The 21,603-nt window shown below is 40.9% G+C and overlaps 1 protein-coding gene across 4 annotated transcripts in view; it reads left to right on the plus strand.

Annotated features, from left to right (window-relative positions):
• The first annotated feature begins 6 nt into the window (after nt 1-6).
• The window catches only part of Cep55 (centrosomal protein 55), a 48,992-nt gene continuing 27,395 nt past the window's right edge, over nt 7-21,603 (plus strand). For 3 of the 4 annotated variants that reach the window (XM_023708786.1, XM_023708792.1, XM_023708795.1), the window contains exons 1-4: nt 7-74; nt 1,240-1,413; nt 5,074-5,349; nt 8,115-8,174. In XM_023708786.1, coding sequence (XP_023564554.1) covers nt 1,252-1,413; nt 5,074-5,349; nt 8,115-8,174 — 498 coding nt within the window. In that variant the 5' untranslated portion in view covers nt 7-74; nt 1,240-1,251. Of the gene's footprint in view, nt 75-140; nt 176-1,239; nt 1,414-5,073; nt 5,350-8,114; nt 8,175-21,603 lie in introns of those variants that run through there. The other variant, XM_023708790.1, reaches the window with a different exon arrangement.

A 21,603-nucleotide genomic window follows, 5' to 3' on the forward strand; every position in this document is an offset into this window, starting at 1 on the left:
CTCCCGTGCGGGCTGCGCGCTGGGCGCGGCCGGAGCGCCGCTGCGCTCTCTTCGGGTCCCCCTTTGACTTGGCGGTGCGTACCGGTGTGTGCTTACGGCGAGGCGGTGGTTCGGGGGAGCGCTTCTTCCCGGGGCGTGCGCCCCTGGCCCCTCTGCCGACGTCTTCACGGTAGCGGTGAGGGCCGCCGCGCCTCCGCCCGCCGAGACCCCGCGGGAGACGGGCTTGGGGAGGCTGCCCCTCGGGGCCTGCCCGCCGGGCCGGTCGCCTCAGCCGGTCGCCAGGTGGCTTCTGAGCGCTGCGAATTACCGCGCACTCCACGATGCAGCCTCAGAGACCGTCGTCGGCTGGCGGAAAGTAGATGAAGAAGAGCTGAGGGCCGCGTGATTTGTTCCCAGCTTCAAGCGGGCGCTTCATCGCTTGGAGTGCGCGGAGTGAGGAGGGCTTCTCGTTCAGACCAGCTCTGAACTCCCTGCGGAGCCCGGACTGGCGCTGCGCGTGCAGTGACTGCCCGCCTCGCCTCCGGGTGCGGGGATTGCGGGTGAGCCGCCGCGCCGCCTGGAGGGCGCCGCCCGCCAGATCCTTTAGTCACACCACCATCCTTTTATCTCGGGATGTGAGGTAGAAGAGTGTTCAGCTTCTCTAACGAGAGCTGCCGTTATGGACCATACAGTGGTTTATATACTACATACAGAGCATTTCACTATATAATCACCTGCAGAGTTTGTGTTATACTCTTGCTCCCAAACTGGCATCTAGTGCTGTTAGCAGATACCAAGCTTTTCCTTGTTTAATTTGGCCTCTTTAGTTTAATTCAGTCCCCAACACCCTGTGCATTGTGGTTCTTTTCTTCCAACTGTCTTAGATTTTCTTCTCTCAAATGACTATTAAGATACAGCTGAATTAGTCATCTTCTAAAGTAGAGGGCGTGTTTGTTAATGAATTTCAATGCCAATATGCTCAAATTACCACCAAGTTTTTATCCTTGGATAGGTCTTTGATTGTGATCTACTTCTTCTAGGCTTTATTTAGTAGTTGGAGACCTCTCTGTTCTAGTTTAAACATAAAATTTTTACTAAACTATAGCATAGGTACAGAACTTGGCACAAAACATAACGCAAGACATTATGCTGCAGGCCGCTCTCCAAAGCAAATACTACTCATGTACTCATCATCTGAGATTTTTTTGTTGTTGTTCTTTAAATTCAGATTTAAAATACATTTGCTTTGTATTTTTACAGGCCATTTCAGAGATGTCTTCCAGAAGTCCTAAAGATCTAATTAAGAGTAAGTGGGGATCAAAGCCTAGTAGCGCCAAATCAGAAACTGCATTAGGAAAACTGAAAGGAGCAGTGGATGAACTTACAAGTGGAAAAGGAAAATTTACTGAAAAAGAGAGACACAGATTTTTGGAGGTAAATGATCTTTAACCCTTTAGAATGATGTAAGCTTTCTTAGAAAACAATGTGTTTTTCTTGCTGCTTCTTACTCTTGTCATTATCCTTGAACTATCCAGTTCATTACTTTAGTTTCTTTGCCAACTTTTAGCTACTACTAACTCTTTAAAAAAATCTTGTATGTTTGTATGTTTGTGTGTACGTATTTGGTATGGGGCCTTGTGCAGCTCAGACTCACAGTGATCCTCTTGACTCAGCTTCCCCATCTCATCTCTGGCTGCTGGCTCAGCAGCCTGGGATAGGCCGGCAGGGCATGCAGTACCTGGAGCGAACCTGTGTCATTGCGCTTGCCAGACAAGTGCTTGGACTGCCGAGCTATCTCCCCAGCCCTCACTTTTTAAATATAATTGATAAATAAAATATATGTGTTTTAAGCTTATGAGATACTAAGCTTTTTTTTCCAGAAGTAAATGCATCTTAGCAAAGTGTGGTGGTACATAGCTGTAATTTCAGCTCCCTGGGAAGCTGAGAATGGAGGATTTTAAGTTTGAAGGCAGCCTATGCAATTTAACATGACTGTCACAAAAAATAAAAAAGGCCTGAGTTAGATCCCTAGTATTAAAAAATAAAAAGAAAGCAAGTGATGGGGAAGGATAAGGAAAGAAAATAAGTGCATCTTGATTTAATAGTCCTATGCCTTCAACACAGTACTATGATCTTTTTTTTTTTTTAATTTTATGTGTGTGTGTGTGTGTGTGTGCGCGGCCCGCTCATCCCACCAGGGGTGGGGCTGGCTGGCATGTGGTGCTGGGGGATTGAACCGTGGTTCCTGTGCTTTGCTAAGCTTGTTCTAAGTAGGTGCTTTAGACCACTGAGCCATCTCACCAGCCCTGAGTACTATGGTCTTTTTCAATTATGTAAAATAATAGTTCATTATTCCTCCTGTACCTTTTTTATAACGTAGTTTCATTATGTCTCTATTACAAATTCTGCTATGATATGTCATAGTCTGGTTTTTATTGCTGTACCAGTACCTCGGACTGGCTAAATTAGAAAGAAAAGAGATTAACCAGGCCTTTGATTCTGGAGACTGCTGCCTCTGGTTCGGATCTTCATGCTGTGTCATAGCGTAGTAGAAGGTCAGGCACATACATGAGAGAGAGGGAGCGACAGACAGCGAAGTAGGATGGTGGGCAGGGACTGTAACCAGGGCTACATTCGCTCTCAGCCCGTGATAACTGACCCAGTCTCATGATAAGTCATAGCAGGGCTCTGCCCTGTTTTTCTCACCTCTTACTAGGCTCCCTTGTCCAGCATGGTTCCATTGATGATTATGACAGCATGCTGTACTTAAGATCCTGTAACATACTGATTTACATTTTCACTGTTTTTTATTTACTGAATAATTTTGAAGTGTTGGAGTGAGGATACAGCTCAGCAGCACAGTGCCTGTGTGGTAAGCACAAGGTCCTGAGTTTGAGTCCCAGTACCCCCCAAAAAACAAAAAGGAAATGTTCTAGTTCTGTGCTTTTTGCAATATTATAATATTCACATACGTGCTTTAAGGATACTGTGCCATTCTTAATTCTCTTTTTCACTATAGGGGAGAAAAATGTATGTAGCTAATATTAATATTTTTCTGTTCACTAAAAGTAAAAAATTGTATCTCTGTACCTAAGATGTCCTAAATCCAGGCTGGGGAGATAGCTCAGCAGTCTAAGGAACTGCCTGGTAAGCGCAAAGACTGAGTTTGATCCCTGGAACCACATGCACGCCACGCCAACCACCGATGGGGCGTGGCGGCACACGCCCGAAATCCCAGCACTGGGGAGGCTGAAAGGAGGATCACTAGCAGTCAGAGCAGGGAGTAGTGAGACTCTATACCAAATAAATAAAAGATTAAAGAAAAAAAAAGATCCCTTAAATCCTCTGTGCACTTCAGAGTGTGAAATAGTGTCAGATTTTCATGTGAACATCTCAGAGTGAGAGAATGTTTGCTTGTCCTTAAAAATGGTTAAAAATGTATTATATCATGCATGTTGGCTGCTTTCCAAGTAATCTTTATTTTCAGGCTTTGTTGAGGTAAAATAATTTTGCATATTGGTATTTTGCATGCTCAAGCTGTTTTAGATTCCCTGATTTACAATTTTTTATGGTATAAAGAGTAAAGAAATTAGGAACTTAATTAGAACTAGAAAGAAAAGTTTCTATCATAAATTTGGTCTTCATTTATTTTGCAAAAATGCTTTGATCATAAAGTGTACTATAGATTTTCTTACATTCCATTTATAGGATCATGAAATGTAACGATTTATTGTTATTACTATTATTATATATTTAGTACAGGGTCTCACTATGTAGATCAGACTTGTAGTGATTCGCCTGTTTTCAGCCTCCCAAGTGTTGGGATTACAGGCACATGCCACCACACCCAGTCTCAGTGGGTCTCAGATAGCACCCTAGGGATCAAGCCCCAGCCACTGCGCTCTGCTTGAGCAGGCACTTTAGTCCACTAACCTATCTGTCCGGTCCTATGATTAATTATTTCTAACGATATGAATTGAAATACTTATCTAAGAATTGAGAAATGAACAGTTATCACTAAATCACAGATATAAAAGTTATCTTGCAACCTGTTAAAGAAACCTTACAAGGGCCAGCCTGATCGCTCAGCTCAGCAGACGAATGTGCCTACGTAGGCAGAGCGCAACGGCCGGGTCCGGGTTCAATCCCAGCCTGCTGTGCCGGCCCTGCCTGCAGGGCTCCATGAGAGGGCAGTTGAGACTGGGTGTGTGCCTGTAATCCCAGCACTTTAGCGCTGTGTGGTTTGTCTTTTATCCTTACTAAATTGTGCACCCAAGATTGAGCACTGCTCCACAAATTTTATAGCTCTAGCTGTATTTATTATTGATTTGAATCAAACTTGTGGCCCTTTAGACTCCCCTTTTCAGTTTTCATATTGATAGTCATCCACCTAATCTCTCCATTATTATTTGGACTATTTCTTTCTTACCCTGATGTATGATTTAATTTGTGTTGTTTTGACTCTATTAGGCTAGTCATCCTAATCATTATTTCTGTCATCATCCTGTTGGCTCTGACTCCCTCATGCCAGCAGCAGTGTAACAAGCATTATTACTTGTCTTCAAAGCCTTGGAAAAATGTTAAGATTACCTTTCATATGCCATCCCAAATCATTTGTCCCTAAAAAGAGTTTAGTTAATCAAGTTCAGCTTTATCCTGCTTAATGTTCTGTACATTTTTAACCTCTGCTGGTCCAAGCTCACTAGAGAACACGTGTATCATGTGGGACTCATTTTTAGCCTTTAAATTCATGAGATGCAATATGATGGAGGGAGATTCTCAGATACTTATATGAGAGCTAGACTTCTGTAGCTTTCTGCCTCTACCCTTGATAGACATAGTTTCTCCTTTCTCTGCGTCTCTGGCCATTCAGTGTGGATGTGTGCATGTGAGTTGGATACATATTAAGTTAATGCGTACTGGCTTCTTTTCCTCTCTGAGCTCTCTGATCACAGGAGTTGGCTTTGTCTTTTAAGTTGTACTATCATAAAGCAACATTATATCAAATAAACACTATCATTGTTTTTTGAGGTGTATTGTTTAGCTGGATGTTTGACCTGACTTTGTTCTAAGATTCACTTAGTTTATATCTAGAAAATTCAAGTTCTTCAGGCTGAAAGGGAGAGAAATGTTTATCAGCTTGCGGAGAAAGAAAAAGAAATACAGCGACTCAGAGACCAGCTGAAGTCCAGATGTAGTACCAGTGCTTTGCTGGAACAGTTGGAAGACAAAACGAAGGAAGGTGACAGAATGGAACAGTTACTTAAATCCTTATCTGAAGAAACAGATTCATTGAAGAAACAGTTATCTGCTACAATGGAAAGACTTGGGGAATTTGAAAACCAAGCCAGTGCACTTCATTTATCACAGGTACTAATAGTTTCTTCAAACTCAGATTTTTTTCTAATACCATTTATAATTCTTTAAAAAAATTATGATTCTTGTGAAGATGAGTTTGTCAAAGCATGTTTGCTAAGTAATGAGACAGAGTAGTAAGCTTAAAAGTAACTGTATTTTTTTGCCCAGTCCCTTCTCTGTAAGCAAAAAATAATGTGGTTCCATCCAATCCTACACTATTGCTTTAACTGGAGGACTATTTAGAAGGCAGAGACTACTTGATAACTACAGTAACCAGTTTGTTGAACTACCATTTCTCTTTTGTATCATAAGGTTACTAGGCTTTGGGGATTATTTTTTATATTTTAACACATAATTATATCAAATATACTTTTCCTAGCTGTACATACATCTTTGCTCTCCAACAAAAGTTTGAGAGACGCTAGTATAGTACAGTGCAAAGCTTTGGAGGTAAAAAAATAAAATATGTATATATATATATATATTAAATATAAATATAAATATTTATTTATTTTGGTAAAAAAATAGATCTGGGTCCGGATCTTAGTTTTGCCATATGATAGCTGTGTGACTGAATTCCTTAACCTCCAACCTTAGAGACAATGGTAGGGCTCCCCAGACTTCCTTCCTGGAACCTCAGTTTCCACATCAGTAAGATCTAGATAAGAATAGTAATGGTTCAGCATGATATTATTTGTAAGTGGCCTACCATCATGCCTGGCACATGCTAAATAGTCTGTAAATGGTTGCTTATAGATCATTTTTTGACTCTATTGGATATTTGAACATTTAGACCAACACAACTATTAATACTTACAGAGATAATCTTCCAAATATAGCTTAATGCTGTTAATGGTCTGTCTTTATACTTTCTATCCCTTTGCTGTAGGCAGGCACATTGGTCAGAACTATACTTTTACATGTACTTCCATCTGTTTCTACAGATGAGTTAAAATTTTGTTTAGTGAAATTCTGTATTGTTTCTAATGTTTTTTTTAACTATTTTTTGTATTCTCTTTAAAAAATAAACTAGAATAAAGTTTTTAAAGTGAATATTTTCTACAGACTTTCCGCAGAACTCACTCATAAGACATTAGCATCAGTTCCAAAGTGGTTAACTGAAATCTTCATGTGATGTTCAAGGATAAATTTCTCCGCTTTTGATATGAATTACAAACCATAGTAGAAAGTGAAATTTTTAAAGATAAATTCATATATTTTTGTGGATTACTCAGTCCATCTTTGCTCATTGCATGACCAACTGCTGTAACAAACCACCTTCAAATCTCATCGTATTAGCACAAGGACTGTAGATTCTTCCTCACTTCACAGACCAGTGCTGGTTGGGTAGAGGAAGCACTGCTCTACAGAGCCAGAGACTGTCTGTAGGCCACACTGGGGCCGCACTGTCCCCAGGGGGGAGCCTTCACTAGATGGCCCATGTACTGGGACCTGTATGTGTTACTTCTGCTCGTACTCCATTAGACAGAAGTCAAATGCAGAGCCCCACTGCCTAGAGAGAAAGAGCCCACAGTATGTCTGAGGAGGTGGGGATAGGGGATGGAGGAGAGAAATACTTAGTGAAATCTCTCTGCCATATGTTCTGCCTGGAGGACCTAATGGAGAGAAGGGGCTGTATATTAGATTGAATGAAGAGTGTCTTTAGAGACAAAACTCTATTGAAGGGCTGGGGAGATAGCTCAGTGGAATAAGAGCTTGCCTGGAAAGTACAAGGTCCTGAGTTCAATCCCTGGTACCACCAGAACTCTATTAGACTTCCTTGGCAGCAGTCACATGAATCTCTTTCCTTATAGCTGATTAAAAAACAAAACAAAAACCTTGAAAAACCACCTTTTCTGAGTCTGTTGACTAGCCTGCTTACATAGCTGTCTACCTCCCTTCTGTTTTTTTCCCGTGAGAAAGTAAAGAAAAAGATAGACTATGGTTTGAGTTCCATATAATCTATATGAACTAATACTTGTACAGGTTGAGCATCCTAATCCAAATGCTGTAAAATAGAAAATACAAATGAATTGCATATTTAAATTTGAGTCCCATCTCCAAGATACCTCATTATGTACATGCAGATATGCAAACTCAAATGTGAAATAGTTCTGGTCCAAGCAGTTTTAGGTAGATACTTAACTTGTACTAATACAAAATATAATTCTGAGGGAAAAAAACCCTACTTACCTTTTGTTTTACTGTTTATATTTTCCAGATTTCATTGGAAGAGCCCAGTTGTTTGATTTGGCTCCTTTTAGTGAAAAACCACTGGGTTCTTATATACTAAGGGCTATTCTGGTACACTTGGGTCCAGATGACCTCAGAATTCAGGTTAGAGGGCTAGCCAAATAGCTCAGTGGATTGACGCACCTGCTTAGGCAGACGCAGGGGCCAGGGGTTCAATGGTACCCCCCAGGGTACACTGAGACTGATTGAGGCTGGGTATGGTGACACACACCTCTAATCCCAGCAATTGAGAGGCTGTAAACCAGAGGATCACTGAGTCCTGTCTCCACAGTGAGACCCTGTACACGCTATGCTAAAATACAAAAAAAAAGTCAGGTTAGATCAGTAATCCCAGTTTCCAGTTGTTTGGGAAGCTTCCAGGAGATCTAAATTCTGAGAATGACTGGTCCTCTGGTAGCTGTCAGATGTGCCAGACCTGGACCTGGGAATTTTCCTGGGAACATATTGTATCTTTAAGGAATAAAGTCTAATGAAGAAACGTGTTGTTGCATGTATGATATGGACTAATCCTGGGTTTTTTACAGGCTATGGCTGCAAGCTCACCAATGAATAATGCTCACGAGTTGGAAATACAGCTGAAAGATGTGAGTTTACTTTCTTCTCACATTATAAGTAAAGAGAGCTAGTTTATTCTCAAATTTCATGGAAATTGCTAGCATTAGTACTAGGACTTAAAAAACAGAATCTAGTGATGAAACAAGAACTGGATGTTTTGTGATCATTGTGTAAGTCTCTTGAATTAAGAAAACCATTTCTTCAAAGTATGGTCTCTTTACTGAAAAATTATCTACAAACTACGGTACAGGGTTTCAGGGTAAGTCCTGAGGGGATTTGACTGACCTTGTCAGATACAAAAGTTACTCTTTTTGTTGTATAGATCTTGCTTTATCTTGGTCTTAACCATTGAACAGAAAAGTATATTAATGAGGTATGAAAAGTAAAGCCATATTAATATGCTGAGCTGCAAAGGGCTCAAGTCAACAACTCTGACATTGCCAGTCCTACGGATAACCCACTACTACTATGGACTATTGGAGTATATTGGATTATTTTGCTGAATTCATGCACCTACAATATTTAAATGGCAATGGATTACCGGTCTCTGAGAAAACTAAAAAGAAAGGGGATATAAGTGAAGGACCGTTTTGTCTCTGTATATACAAAATAGTTATGATAGATATACAACTATTTTCTCTTAATTCAGTGAAAAGATTCGTACTAATAGTGTTTTGACAGGATATCATGTCTGCATCTTGTACTATGAATAACCACTAAGACAACAATATGCAATGTATTAATTATTGGAACTGTCCTATTAATCAGTTTGGAAACTGTCTCATTGCTGTTTGTTTCTCAATAAAATTAATTTTTTTTTTTTTTTTCCGGAACCTGGGATTGAACTCAGGCCCTTGCGCTTGCCAGGGAAGCGCTTATTCCACTGAGCCATCTCCCCGGCCCAAAATAAAATTAATTTTAAAAAGTTAAAAAATAAAGTAACAGTAATACATTGCATGTTGTTATCTTGAAAGTAATTGCTCAGCGTACAAGACATGGACATAAAAAATTCTCCAACAAATATTAGCACAAACCTTTCTTTTCAGTTAACTAAGGGACACTTACACATAACTGACCTGCATTTTCTCCCTTTTCCCTTCTGTCATTGTTTGATCACAAGGAGCACATGATCCTCAGGGGGCTCCTAGGTCCTAAGAGAGTTCTTAGGGGACCTGCCCACTAGCTCAGTTGTTTAAGTGCCTGCTTAAACAAAGCAGTCAGTCTCTGGGATCAGTGGTTCGATTCCTGCATACTCAAGGCAAACCAGACCAGCGCTGGAGGCAATCTGGAGCCGCCAAAAAAAAAAAAAAAAAAAAACCCTAAGAGAGTTCTTATATTAGTTGACTCTGTGTAACTTATGACTTAGGGAAAGCTTTAACAGCTGTTTCATAGAATTTATTAAAAATGGTTGTTGATATTACAGGATGGAGAAGTAGCCAAGAGAATGGTATCTGCAAACACCATTGTATTTGGTGGCTTCCAGGAAATGAAAATAAATGTAGTAGGGGTTGATATAAAGTAAGTTAGGAGTGGTAGGAGCAATTCAGAAGTGGGGGTTAGTAATGAAATTGTCTCAAGAGATGTTACATTTTAACATAAGACTCATGGGAAACCATTCATGAATTTTTATGCATGTTTCTTTTGTTTGACAAATACTCAAATTAGGTCTGCTGAGCAGGGTATTCATAAAGAAGGTGAGTGACCAGCCAGCCGGTAGTTCAGTGGATTAGAGCACCTGCAAGCAGGCACAGTGGCTGGGGGTCTGATCCCTGGGTCTGCCTGCTGGGCCGGCCCCGCCCCTGGGTGTGCTGAGATGGCATTTGACGCTGGGCATCGTAATGTGCACCTATAATCCCAGCTCTTGGGAGGCTGTAAACAGAGACTCATTATGAGTCCAATCTAGCAGTGAGACCCTGAACACCCTGTAGACACTTCCCTAAAATAAAAGAAGGTGAAGGCTAAGAGCCTTCGAGATAGCTCAGTGGACTAAGCACCTGCTTAGGCAAGTATAGGGACTGGGGTTTGGTCCCTGGCACCACATGCCTCACCAGCCCCTTCCCGGCTGTGCTGAGCCAGCCACCGAGGCCAGGCATGATGGCACACAGCTATAATCCCAGCACTGGGGTGGCTGGAAATAAGAGGGTCACTATGAGTCTGAGCTGCATGGTGATACCCATACCAAATACATTGAAAAAAAAAGGTAAGTGCTATGAGACATGGTTATCATCCCATAACTGTCGCTGAGTGGCCATGCTCAGGAGAAATACTCCATTATTAATAGGCTCTTTGGACTTTATGTATAAGACATTTGAGGTATTTTGTTCTCTCCACCTCAGTATTACAAACACAGAGAGGATCATCTTTGGTAAAATAGACATGTCCACAGGGCTGGTTGACAAGCTGCAAGAGGCTCTGGACTTCAATGTCCCATTTCTCTCTCTCTCTCTCTCTCTCTCTCTCTCTCTCTCTCTCTCTCTCTCTCTCTCTCTCTCTCTCTCTCTCTTTCTCTCTCTTTTTGTGGTACTAGGGATTGAACTCAGGACCTTGTGCTTGCCAGGCAACCACTTATTCCACTGAGCTATCTCCCCAGCCCATCCATTTCTCTTTCGAAGTAAAGTAGTGCATGATGTGATTCAGCCACTGAAATGTAAATTAAGTGCAGATAAAAAGAAAGATACATAATAAAATTAAAGAAGGATGTAAAGCTTCTATTATGATCATGCCATACTTAAAAAGGAAACATTAAAAAATTTATTTTATAGGCCTGTGAATTTACATCTGTTGTCAATTAAGTTCATAGGCTATATTTTAAAAATATTAAAGACTTTACTTTTGCAGGGTATATCAGGCTGGGTTGGAATTTGTTTTCTTGCAAGACTTGTACTACTTTGTTCCATGCTCTTCTTGACTTGATGGTTTGTGAAAAGAAATCTGCCATTATTCTGATGGGTTTTCCTTTAAATGTGATCTGTTACTTTTCTTTAGTGGCTTTTAGTATACTGTTCCTGTGCTGAATTTCTGGGATCTTGATTATTATATGCCTGGGTGTGGTTTTAATTGGGTTGATTTTTTTTTGTTTGTTAGTTTTGTTTGTTTGTTTGTTTGTTTTGGCAGAACGGGGGAGTGAACTCAGGCCCTTGCGCTGGCCAGGTGCTTGCTTATTCCACTGAGCCATCTCTCCAGCCCCTGGGTTGATGTTATTTGGAGTTCTCTCTGCTTTGGTGACTTGAATGTCAGATTGTTTCTGATAGGTTTTAGAGCAACAGCGATGGGGGCAGTGGTGGCGGCGCAGTAGAGAAGCAGAAATGGGGGAGGGAAATCCTTTATTGACTCTTAAACACACTTGGAGAGGACCGAGGGCAGGGAGATGGGTGGATCCTCTGACCTGAGACAGGGAGCCTGAGACTATATGGACTTCTGCTAGGGGTGGAGCTTGGGAGGCGGGGTCAGTGACGTACAAGGAGCTGATTGGAGGCTCCCTTGTGTGGGTGGGAAAGGTCACAGGAAGTTGCACCCAAGGCTGAAGTGGGGAAGGAGGAGGAAGTGGTTAGTGGGAAGATAAGCTGTTTTAAGAGCTTCAGCCATATCAGACAACCACCATAATAATTCAGCAATTTTTACTAGGGGCATAACCTATCAGTTTCCTCATATTTGGGAAGTTTTTTGCTATTATTACTTCTGTTCATATTCTTTTTATATCATTTGTATTGACTCCTTCTCATTGATGCCTGTTAGTCTTACATTGTTCATCTTTGCATCTTCTTGCAAGTGATTTTAAGAGATCTTTTCTTTTCTTTTTTTTTTTTTTTTGCAGAGCCAAGGATTGAACTCAGGCCCTTGCACTTGCCAGGCAAGCGCTTATTCAACTGAGCTATTTCCCCGGCCCCAGATCTTTTCTTTTTTCACTAGCTGCAATGGTGTCTTTAAGGTCTGAAAGTCTATTTTCACTTTCATTCAAACGGTTTTGCCAGCTAGTGATTGAGGTTTTATTTTCCTGTATATCACTTTGAGTCTACTTCATATATTCTATTTCTTTCCTACATTGCTTATTCAGGGGTTCCATCATTTTTATATTCTGCTCTATTTTATCAGTGTCTTCTTTAGAAGCACTTAGTACTTCTTTGATTATAGTTATCATTTCTTTTTTTACTTCAGAAATTATTTCTGATCTGATTTCCTCTATACCTTTCTGCAGTTGTTTCTTTACTTCCAATGCTGTCTTCTGCATTTGTTCTCGGTGGACTTGGAGCCTGAGACTGCATTTTGTTCCTTCTCTTTGTCATTTTGTATACCACTGTCTTCTGACCTTTGGTGTAGAGCTTAAGAGTTATTACCTTAGCACCAGGTCCAGATCTACCAAGTTCAGATTCCTCCAGGTGGGTGTGGCTTGGGTCTGGCTGCTGTGCTCCACTTCTTCCTGCTGCAGCCCTTGGAGGTGAACCCTCTGTGCTGCTCTGACAAGATGTTCTGCTCCTAAATCAGTTGGGTGGGTCTTGCCTCTAGCCTCTTTGCAGGGAGTTCTGCTAAAGGGTTCCATGCCAGGCCTGGGCTCTGGGTTGATTCAGGATCTGGTGGGCCCCGGGTCGTCTCACTCACCAAAAATTTCACTTTTGGAAAGAAGGAATTTTTTCTAACAGATAAGAGTGATATAAACTGGGTGGAAATTTACTAAATACTTTTACATTAGATGTTACCTCAAACTTTAAAGTCACATAACTGAAAAGCTTATATTTGGTACCAAAAATCAATACTTTTATTAAACATTCTCATTTGAAATAAAAAAAATTGTGGTTTCTTTTCCAGAAATAAAAGCACTAGAAATCATCTACTGTTATCAGATACCTCAACAATATCCCTTGTTCACCTAAAGTGAATTTTCCCAGTTATTTTTTTTAGTATAATATAATTTTTTTTTTTTTTTTTGGTGGAACCAGGGATTGAACTCAGGCCCTTGCACCTGCCAGGGAAGCTGTTATTCCACTGAGCCATCTCCCTGACCCTATATAATTTAATTTATATAGTTTTCACTTTTTGTTTAACCCACATTACATGTACCCTTTAGTTTAAAAGCTTTGAAATGATGTTATTGATATGTTATTTCAAACGTGAGTTTTAGGTGGATAGGCAGGTTTTGTTGGGAATTAAGGACAAGCTCAGAACTGCTAGTCACCACGTATTTTTTCAAACTTTTATATCAGGTTACAGTGGAAAGTTCTTGATGTAATTATTAAGGTGGTCACAATTTTGGTTACAAAATTGTTACTGGCCTCTCCACTGATAAGTACACTTTTTTTTTTTTTACATAAGAATTTTATTTATATACACACAAACAAAAAACTCAGAATAGTCCTTAAGTATATGAGCTGAAACATGAGTTGGACTATGGACAATTCCCCCCAACATTTAGAGAAGCAGAGGAAATGTATCAGGCTGCCAAATGCTCTTTTTTGATAAAGAAAGCAACTATAAAAGCTTTATTTGTTCAAAGTAACCAGTGCTATAGATGCAAAACAAAACCCAACAACTCCCCCAAATACTACTTTTAAAACTGACATATTAAACTTGATTTTCATTAGAATGTTTTTTCCACACTAGTAAATCAAAACCAAGACCTATATTATATATATATATAAATGATGTAAGTTATTGAGCTTCATCTTCTGGACAAGAATGCCAAGCTACCTCTCTTCATAAAAAGCAATGATGATTTGAGGACATTTCATATTTGCCTCTTTTGCCAGCACCAAGTCAGCCTCATCTGAATCTTTCCATTTCATGAGAAACATCAATTCTCCACTACTATCTGTGGCGCCAATTATTCGTTCAGGATCAAGACCTCTAGGTTTGTCAGCAGCATCTCTTTTTTTTCTTTGACTTGCTGTCATCAGATTCACTGTCAGATAAAGATTTTCTTTTTGTACCATCTTTTTCTTTACCAGCTTTTTGCGAATTAAGAAATGCTTTAATTAACTCTGGACAATCTAAATTTTTTTCAGGTTCCCATGTATTGTCAGCATCTGTAAATCCCTTCCACTTCAGAAAATACTCCTCCTTCCCATTCACTACACATCGGTCCAGTACTTTCTCTACCACAAACTCTTCAGGTTCTGCTTCCTCAACTTTTTTACTTTTTCCTTTTTGTTTCTTTCCCATTTTTTGCAATGTAGTTTTATTGGGGGCCATTTTTTTCTGCAGACTTGAAGAGTTCACCGCCTTGGACGCTCGATCGCAGGTCCGCAGTCTCGGCCTGCACGCCTGCAGCTCTACTCGCACCCGAGCGCAAGGGGCCGAGGCGCAGTGCGGGCGGGGGTGGGGGGAGCAAGTACACTCTTAATACGCTTGCTTTATGCCTTCTATCAAGGGTCTTTTTTTTTTTTTTTTTTTTTGCGGAACCAGGGATTGAACTCAGGCCCTTGCGCTTGCCAGGGAAGCGCTTATTCCACTGAGCCATCTCCTTGGCCCCTATCAAGGGTCTTTTGATGTCTATTTCATCTCCAAGAGAAGAATTTAAATTTTATGAGCATCTGAATAGAGGTATAATAGTATTTTTATCAAAGTGATTTATGTAGGTGTAGCTGAAATAAAGAGGCAACATTAAAACAGGTGTTTGGTGTTTTACATTACACTACACTACATTGTTTTATATATATTAGCATGTGGTAGATGTGCATGTTTATGGACAATTTACCTTGCACACCTGTTTGATCCTTATTTCCATCCTGGTGTCTTTTCAGCTGCTTATTAAATACACTACCTTTTTTCTTTGTTCCCTGTGTCTAGGACATTGTTCCTGCAGATATTTCATGACTCCCAAACCTTACTCAGGTATTTGCTTAAATGTCATTTACCTGGAGATTAGCAGGAACAACTAACCTAGCTATCTGGTCTAAAATTACAGCTCTCAGGCTGGGGAGATAGCTCAGTGGCATAAGTACCTCGCAAGAGCAAGGTCCCGATCTCCAGTGCTACTTGCCATGCTGGCCACAGAAGTGAGTGTGGAGGTGCACACCTGTAACTCCAGCGCTGGGGAGGCTGAAACAGGAGGATCACTATGAGTCCGAGCTGCGTAGCAAGACCCTGTATCATTAAAAATACAATAAAATTATAGCTCTCAGACAATTCCTATTCCCCTTTCTGCTTACCTCATCACATATGACTTAAACTTACAATCTGTTTTACTTCCATTGTTTGTTGTCGTCTTCCATTACAATAAACTATATGAAGGAAGGGTTTTTGCATTTTAATTCATTGCTGTCTCATCAATATCTAGAATATTTGAAACAATGAATGGATTCTGTGAAGTTGGTTGAGTTTCATTAGTGTCTCTTCTAGAAAAGAACCTGGAAGTCTTAAACTCATACCTAATTTGTCTTAAACTCATAGTATAGACTTCTGAGAGCTAAACGCTTTAGATAACAGCTATAGTTATTTTGGGATAGTAGCCATTCATTTTTTAGAATTAACTTTGAAATATTACACTTCTGTGTATGCCGAGTCTTTTTGTTCTGTTTCATCTTCCTGGCTTATTTAAGGATTGCATTGGGCTCCTCCATTCTGTTTACTGTAGAAAGACTTTTAGTCAAATGTAGTAAAATTTATCCCAACTCACCTTGAAATGGTTTCAGACTCAAGAAGCTGAATCACGGCATTCTTTATAAAGTGTAGCTCTGATCTAGCAGCCCTGCAGTGAGACCTGAGACTACACATTTCCAGCAAGGCCCCGGGACACGCTCCTGTACTGTGAAGGAGCGTGAAGCACACTTGGGGCACCATGAGATTATGTGTGAGGCTCCAGAGGTGGTTTGGCTTAGAGGACTTGGGGAAAGCTGCCTTGCCCTTCTCAGGCCCCAGCTGGTGCTGGAACATTATTTGGCTTTTGGGATCTTAGCAGTTCTGGTCCCATAACCCTCTTCAAAGTTCCCAGAAAATTTCCTATAGAGCTTTGCCCATCTTTTTTTTTTGCGGAACTGGGGATTGAACTGAGACCCTTGTGCTTGCCAGGGAAGCACTTATTCCACTGAGCCATATCCCCTTCACCCCCCCCCCATCTATTTTAAAAATCTCCTTTTATATATTTTTCTTTAAAAAAGCCCTAAAAACCTATGCATACCTTTCTTAAGGCCTAATTATATCATTGCTCAGAACTGAGTTTTTGAAACAAATACCTTTAGTTGCTAATGCTGAAACCATAGCCGAATGTCAGTACTTTTAATATTTAAGAATTATTTTAGAACAGACTAGATCAAGCCAAATAGCTAAAAAGTAGCCTAATAGGCATTTCTTTCCCTTAATATTTAAAAATCTGATTTATAAGCATAGAATTTAGGGAAGATAAATAGAATTTTTTTTTTAAATCTGGAAAAAAAATCAAATTAACAGAAAAATTCCAAGAATGAAAATGAAGCCTATAATGTCCATATACCCTTTGCGAAAATCACACCATTATTGACACGTGCTCCATTTTGCACCCCCTCTTCTTCTCTTTCATGCACTTACATTGTTTTTTTCTGAACTGTTGGAGAGTGAGTTGTACATGTCCACAGTCTTTTAATCCTATGTACTCCAGTGTATCTTTCCTAACGGTGAGGGTAATCTCTAGCATAACTACAGCTCAGAGAGCAACCTCATGAATGTAACATGAACATATTTATTAATTGATTCACATCTTTCAATTTTTTTTTCCTGGTGGAACAGGGGATTGAACTCAGGCCCTTGCGCTTGGCAGGGAAGCGCTTATTCCACTGAGCCATCTCCCCGGCCCCCTATTTTTCTGGTTTTTGAGATATATATAGTTTAGTCTGGCCTTGAGCTCACTATGTACTTTGACTGGCCTTGAATTCATGGCATTCTTCCTGCCTCAGCCTCCTAATTACTGGGATTACAGTTGTGCACCACCATACCTTGCCCCTACCTAGCATTTTAATCTACCATTGGACTTTTACCCAGAGAATATTTAGTGGATCCCAGTCAAAACAAGAGGAAAACATGGGCAGCATTCTGAGGCCTTTAGTACTTTTGTCTATGTTCTACATTTCTTTTTAATACCTTGGATGACAAGTGCATGCCTCACAAATGTTTAGATGACACAAACCTAGAAGGGATAACCAATGCTATCCCTCTAAAGATTAAAAATTACTAAGTGTCTACTTATTGGTAGCTATCCAATCTATTGATATTATTACAAAAAAGATACATAGTGGTTAGACAGGAAAAATGCTTTTCTGAAGTAACATTGCCATCATGTGGCCTTTTTAAATATTATCTTTAATTTTTTATTTTAATGAGAATAGTATAATGAAAAAAAATTAGAACTAATACAGAATTTCAAAAAACAAGATGGTAGGGTTCAACAACGGTTGTATTGCACATAGTTGTCTTCAAAGTAGTTGTTCAGATTACCAGATATAAGCATTATAAGAATGTAAAATTGGTAAAAAAAAAAATACAAAATAAACATTAACTATTCCTTTCAATAAACCAGTAAGAATTAGTAATGGCAGTTATTTTAGCTATCTTGGTATATACTTATATTTTCCATTCTTTCTCTTCTCTTTTCCCTCATCTCAGTTGTTCCCTTTTGAGCAGTTTCTTGCCTTTCAAGATATTATTACCCTTTAAATCTTAAACCAACATACAGTTTTGTTTCTCAGATTTCAGTAAGTATCCACAATTTTTTTCTAAGAAAAAAAAAAACCCTATAACTACCCAATGTTAAATTAGTTGTTTTAAAACATTGCTTAAATGTGGAAAAATGTAAAATTTGGTATGAATTAGGCATTTTGGCATCTAACACATAAATTATAAGCACAGTATTTGTGTATGTATATACTCTGGGTCACACAGTACTGTCTCTGTCCCACTAATATGAGCATAAACCCACGTTCCTCACGAATCTTTCTTTGGAAGACAGGATGAACAAGAACCTCACTGGGGATGGTGGTGGATCTGCCCAAGATAATCGCTACTGCAGTCTACTGTAACACAGACCATGAATCTTTGCCCTTTTCTAACTATACCAAGATCACAGTGCAGTCAGCATGTAATCATACGTATTTCTTTGAGGCTAATTATTTTTTGCCAACTTTAGTTATGGAAAATTTCAGACATACAGAAAAGTTGAAAGGAAGTAAAGCAACTGCAGATCTGTCACTCAAGATTCAACGAGACACTCTTTATATAGAACTATGCCAATGAAGATCGTCATCCATGCAACTTTACATTGTTCAGGATATGATACAGAATGGATGTGCGTCCTCTGCCCTTGATAGATGAACTCTTAAGCCACACACAGAGAACTATTGTTAGTGCTTCCCGCTGAATGCGGAGGGCAGAGTATTGGAGCCAGTGATTATAGGGCCCTGAAGTGTCTGCTTCCAGAAGCTTTTTGTACCTTAATCTCTCCTGACTCTAGAAAACAGACACTGAGGGGCCGAGGAGATGGCTCAGTAGAATAAGCGCTTGCCTGGGAAGCGCAGGGGTCTGAGTTCAATCCCCGGTTCCGCAAAAGAAAACAGACACTGAAAATCTTGTAAGCCACATACTGGGAAGCCTTATTCATGAGTTGGATGCTTATAGTCTTACAAACTTGGAGAAACTCTCTAGACCTAAGAGTTCCCATATATAGACCTTTAGGGGTATTAGGCTCAGCTGTGTTTGTTTTTAAAGGGTAGATGCTGTAACCAGAAAGCAGATATCCTAATGCATAACCAAAATCGTTAAGTTCCTTAGCTGTTCTTCATCCTGTAACTAGAGGTCTAGGCTATCACCAAAGGCAATACTACATTCTATTTTCAGATTGAAATTAAAATAGAAGAATTTTATCTGTGCATGATAGATCATTTTAAGATTGAAGAAAGAATCTATATAATTTTCTAATCATTGTTAGTCTGAAATCTTGAAAAATGAAGTCCATAGATACTGTAATAGGTACAACTTAGATATGCCCAAGACTTACTGTAGGTCTCACATGATATAAATGAATCAATTTCTGTCCCTGATATAAAAAAGCGATGCTCTTTGGGGTGCCAACCTTACCCCCTTAGAGTGAGCCCCAACTCATGGAGGATAACAGCCAGTCTTTCTTGGCATTCCTGTGAATGCAGGGTGGTTCTGAAGCAGTTAAAGCCTTTTGAAAATGCATTCCATTGTGTATGTTTTACTTCCTTAAAATTAACCATGCAGTTCTGGGCATGGTGGCGCATGCCTGGTAGTCCCAGGAGGCTGAGGCAGGAGGATCATTGCAAGCTCAAGACTAGCCTGAACTACATAGGGAGACCCTGTCTCAAAAATGACAAAAGTTAATTATTTGATTAAAATAATACCATGCAACATTCTTGTCAAGAACCCTGTGTTTGTATCATCTCCTTCTAGTAGTCCTGAAGGATATGAAGTTACATTGCATGGTCACCATGTCAACTGATCGTAATATGGCTGGTGAGATAGCTCAGCGGGTAAGTGCCTGCTTAGTTAGGCAAATGCAGGACTGGGGTTCGGGTTCGATCCCCGATTCCTCATGCCTCATTGGCCCCACCCCTGGGCATGCTGAACCAGCAAATTAGTACAGGCATGGTGGTGCACACCTGTAATCCCAGTGCTGGGGAGGCTGAAAACAGGATCACTATGAATCCAAGCTGTACAGTGAGACCCTATGCCAAATACATAAAATTAAACAAAAAAATTTAACAAAACTGATCATAATTAAGTACAACAGATCTGGGACAAAGTATGCCACAGAAACTATATATTAAACACTTGTAAAATTACAGAAATAGTTACCATGGTTCCATTACAGAGGGGTTTACATTGCATGCTCATGTACTGCTTGCTTAATCAGTGACTAATAGATTTAGCAAGGGGCTGATCTTCCTGAACTGGCTTGATTTTTCATTCTACTGGATCTGCGGGGCTAGTAGATGATTTCATGGCCTCTGTTTCTCTAGGTGCTCTCCACCTTCTTCTGGAGCTAAGGGTCCTCCTCATGCTGCTGATCCTTGCAGCTATTGTCTCCTGCTCCACATTCTGGCTGTTATCCATCAACATTTATCAGGTGCCCATTGCTATGAAAGCAGAGCACCGATGGAGGGACTCTAAATGCCTGAACAAGCAGTGTAGTACTTCAGGGAACTGAGGAAGAGCCTAAGCTGAACTGGTTTGGAATAGCTTTCTCCCCCAAATTATCGAGCAGTCATTGTGCTAACTGACCTGAAGCTTGTGATGGCCTACATCTCCCCTGAGTTGGAAAGTCATTTTTCAACCATGAGTTTTTATTTTTGAGCAAAAAATCAGGCACTTTTTTTTTTAAATTCAAAAGCAGTCTGGTTTCACCAAGATGCAGCATTGCACCGCTGCTCTCAGGCATTCCTCCAAGGTAGACAGGCCACAGCGGGCAGCCGGGCTGAGGCCCAGGGCACAGGAGTTTGCGCATTGGGAAGGTCACACATCCTGCCTGGGACGGACCTCAGGTTTCGATGTGCGTGTCCTCTTTGCACAGATGGCCATGAAACGTGTTTCCCTAATCTAGGAATGTAGGAGGGAGTGATAATGCCATCTTCCTGGGCCGAACAGCTAGATTAGAAAGGTGAATGAAGTGTAATCTCGTTGTGTATTGGGGTTACATAAGAATTTCTAGTCTTTCTCTCTGTCCTGTAACAGACTTTGTCTTCTTTATTTTTGTCTTTGAGACATGGTCTCTTTGTGTAGTCCAGCCTGGCCTTGAATTTGCTATGCAACCTCGGCGGCCTTGCCTCCTGCCTCAGCCTCCTGAGTGCTGGGATAACAGGCCTACCTCTTTTCTAGCACAACTTGGATGTGTTGGGTTACTTACTGAGAGATTAAATCTAGCAATTTATGTTTGCTTACCCTGCAAGTAGTCACTAAGGTAGTGTTAGGAGTACAAATGGCTTATTGGGGAGCTACCTCTAAAATGAAAAAGTGGAGTAAGACGACCCGGGCCGCAGGATCCTGAACAGACCCAGAGCGCAGGCCTGGCGAGTGAGAGAGACGACCCGGGCTGCAGGATCCTGAACAGACCCAGAGTGCAGGCCCAGCGAGTGAGAGAGACGACCCAGGCCGCGGGATCCTGAACAGACCCAGAGTGCAGGCCCGGCGAGTGAGTGAGACCACCGAGGGCCGCGGGATCCTGAACAGACCCAGAGCGCAGGCCCGGCGAGTGAGTGAGATGACCCGGGCCGACAGGATCCTAAACAGACCCAGAGCGCAGGCCTGGCGAGTGAGTGAGACGACCCGGGGCCGCGGGATCCTGAACAGACCCAGAGCGCAGGTCCGGCAAGTGAGTGAGATGACCCAGGCTGTGGGATCCTGAACTGACCCAGAGCGCAGGCCCCGTGAGTGAGTAAGATGACTCGGGGCCCGGGGATCCTCATTTGACCCAGGCTGCATGCAGGCCCAGCACAGAACCCTTCAGCAGAACTCCCTGCAAAGAGGCTAGAGGCAAGACCC

Source organism: Octodon degus, unplaced genomic scaffold, assembly GCF_000260255.1.
Source record: "Octodon degus isolate 3935 unplaced genomic scaffold, OctDeg1.0 scaffold00010, whole genome shotgun sequence".
Taxonomy (NCBI): Eukaryota; Metazoa; Chordata; class Mammalia; order Rodentia; family Octodontidae; genus Octodon; species Octodon degus.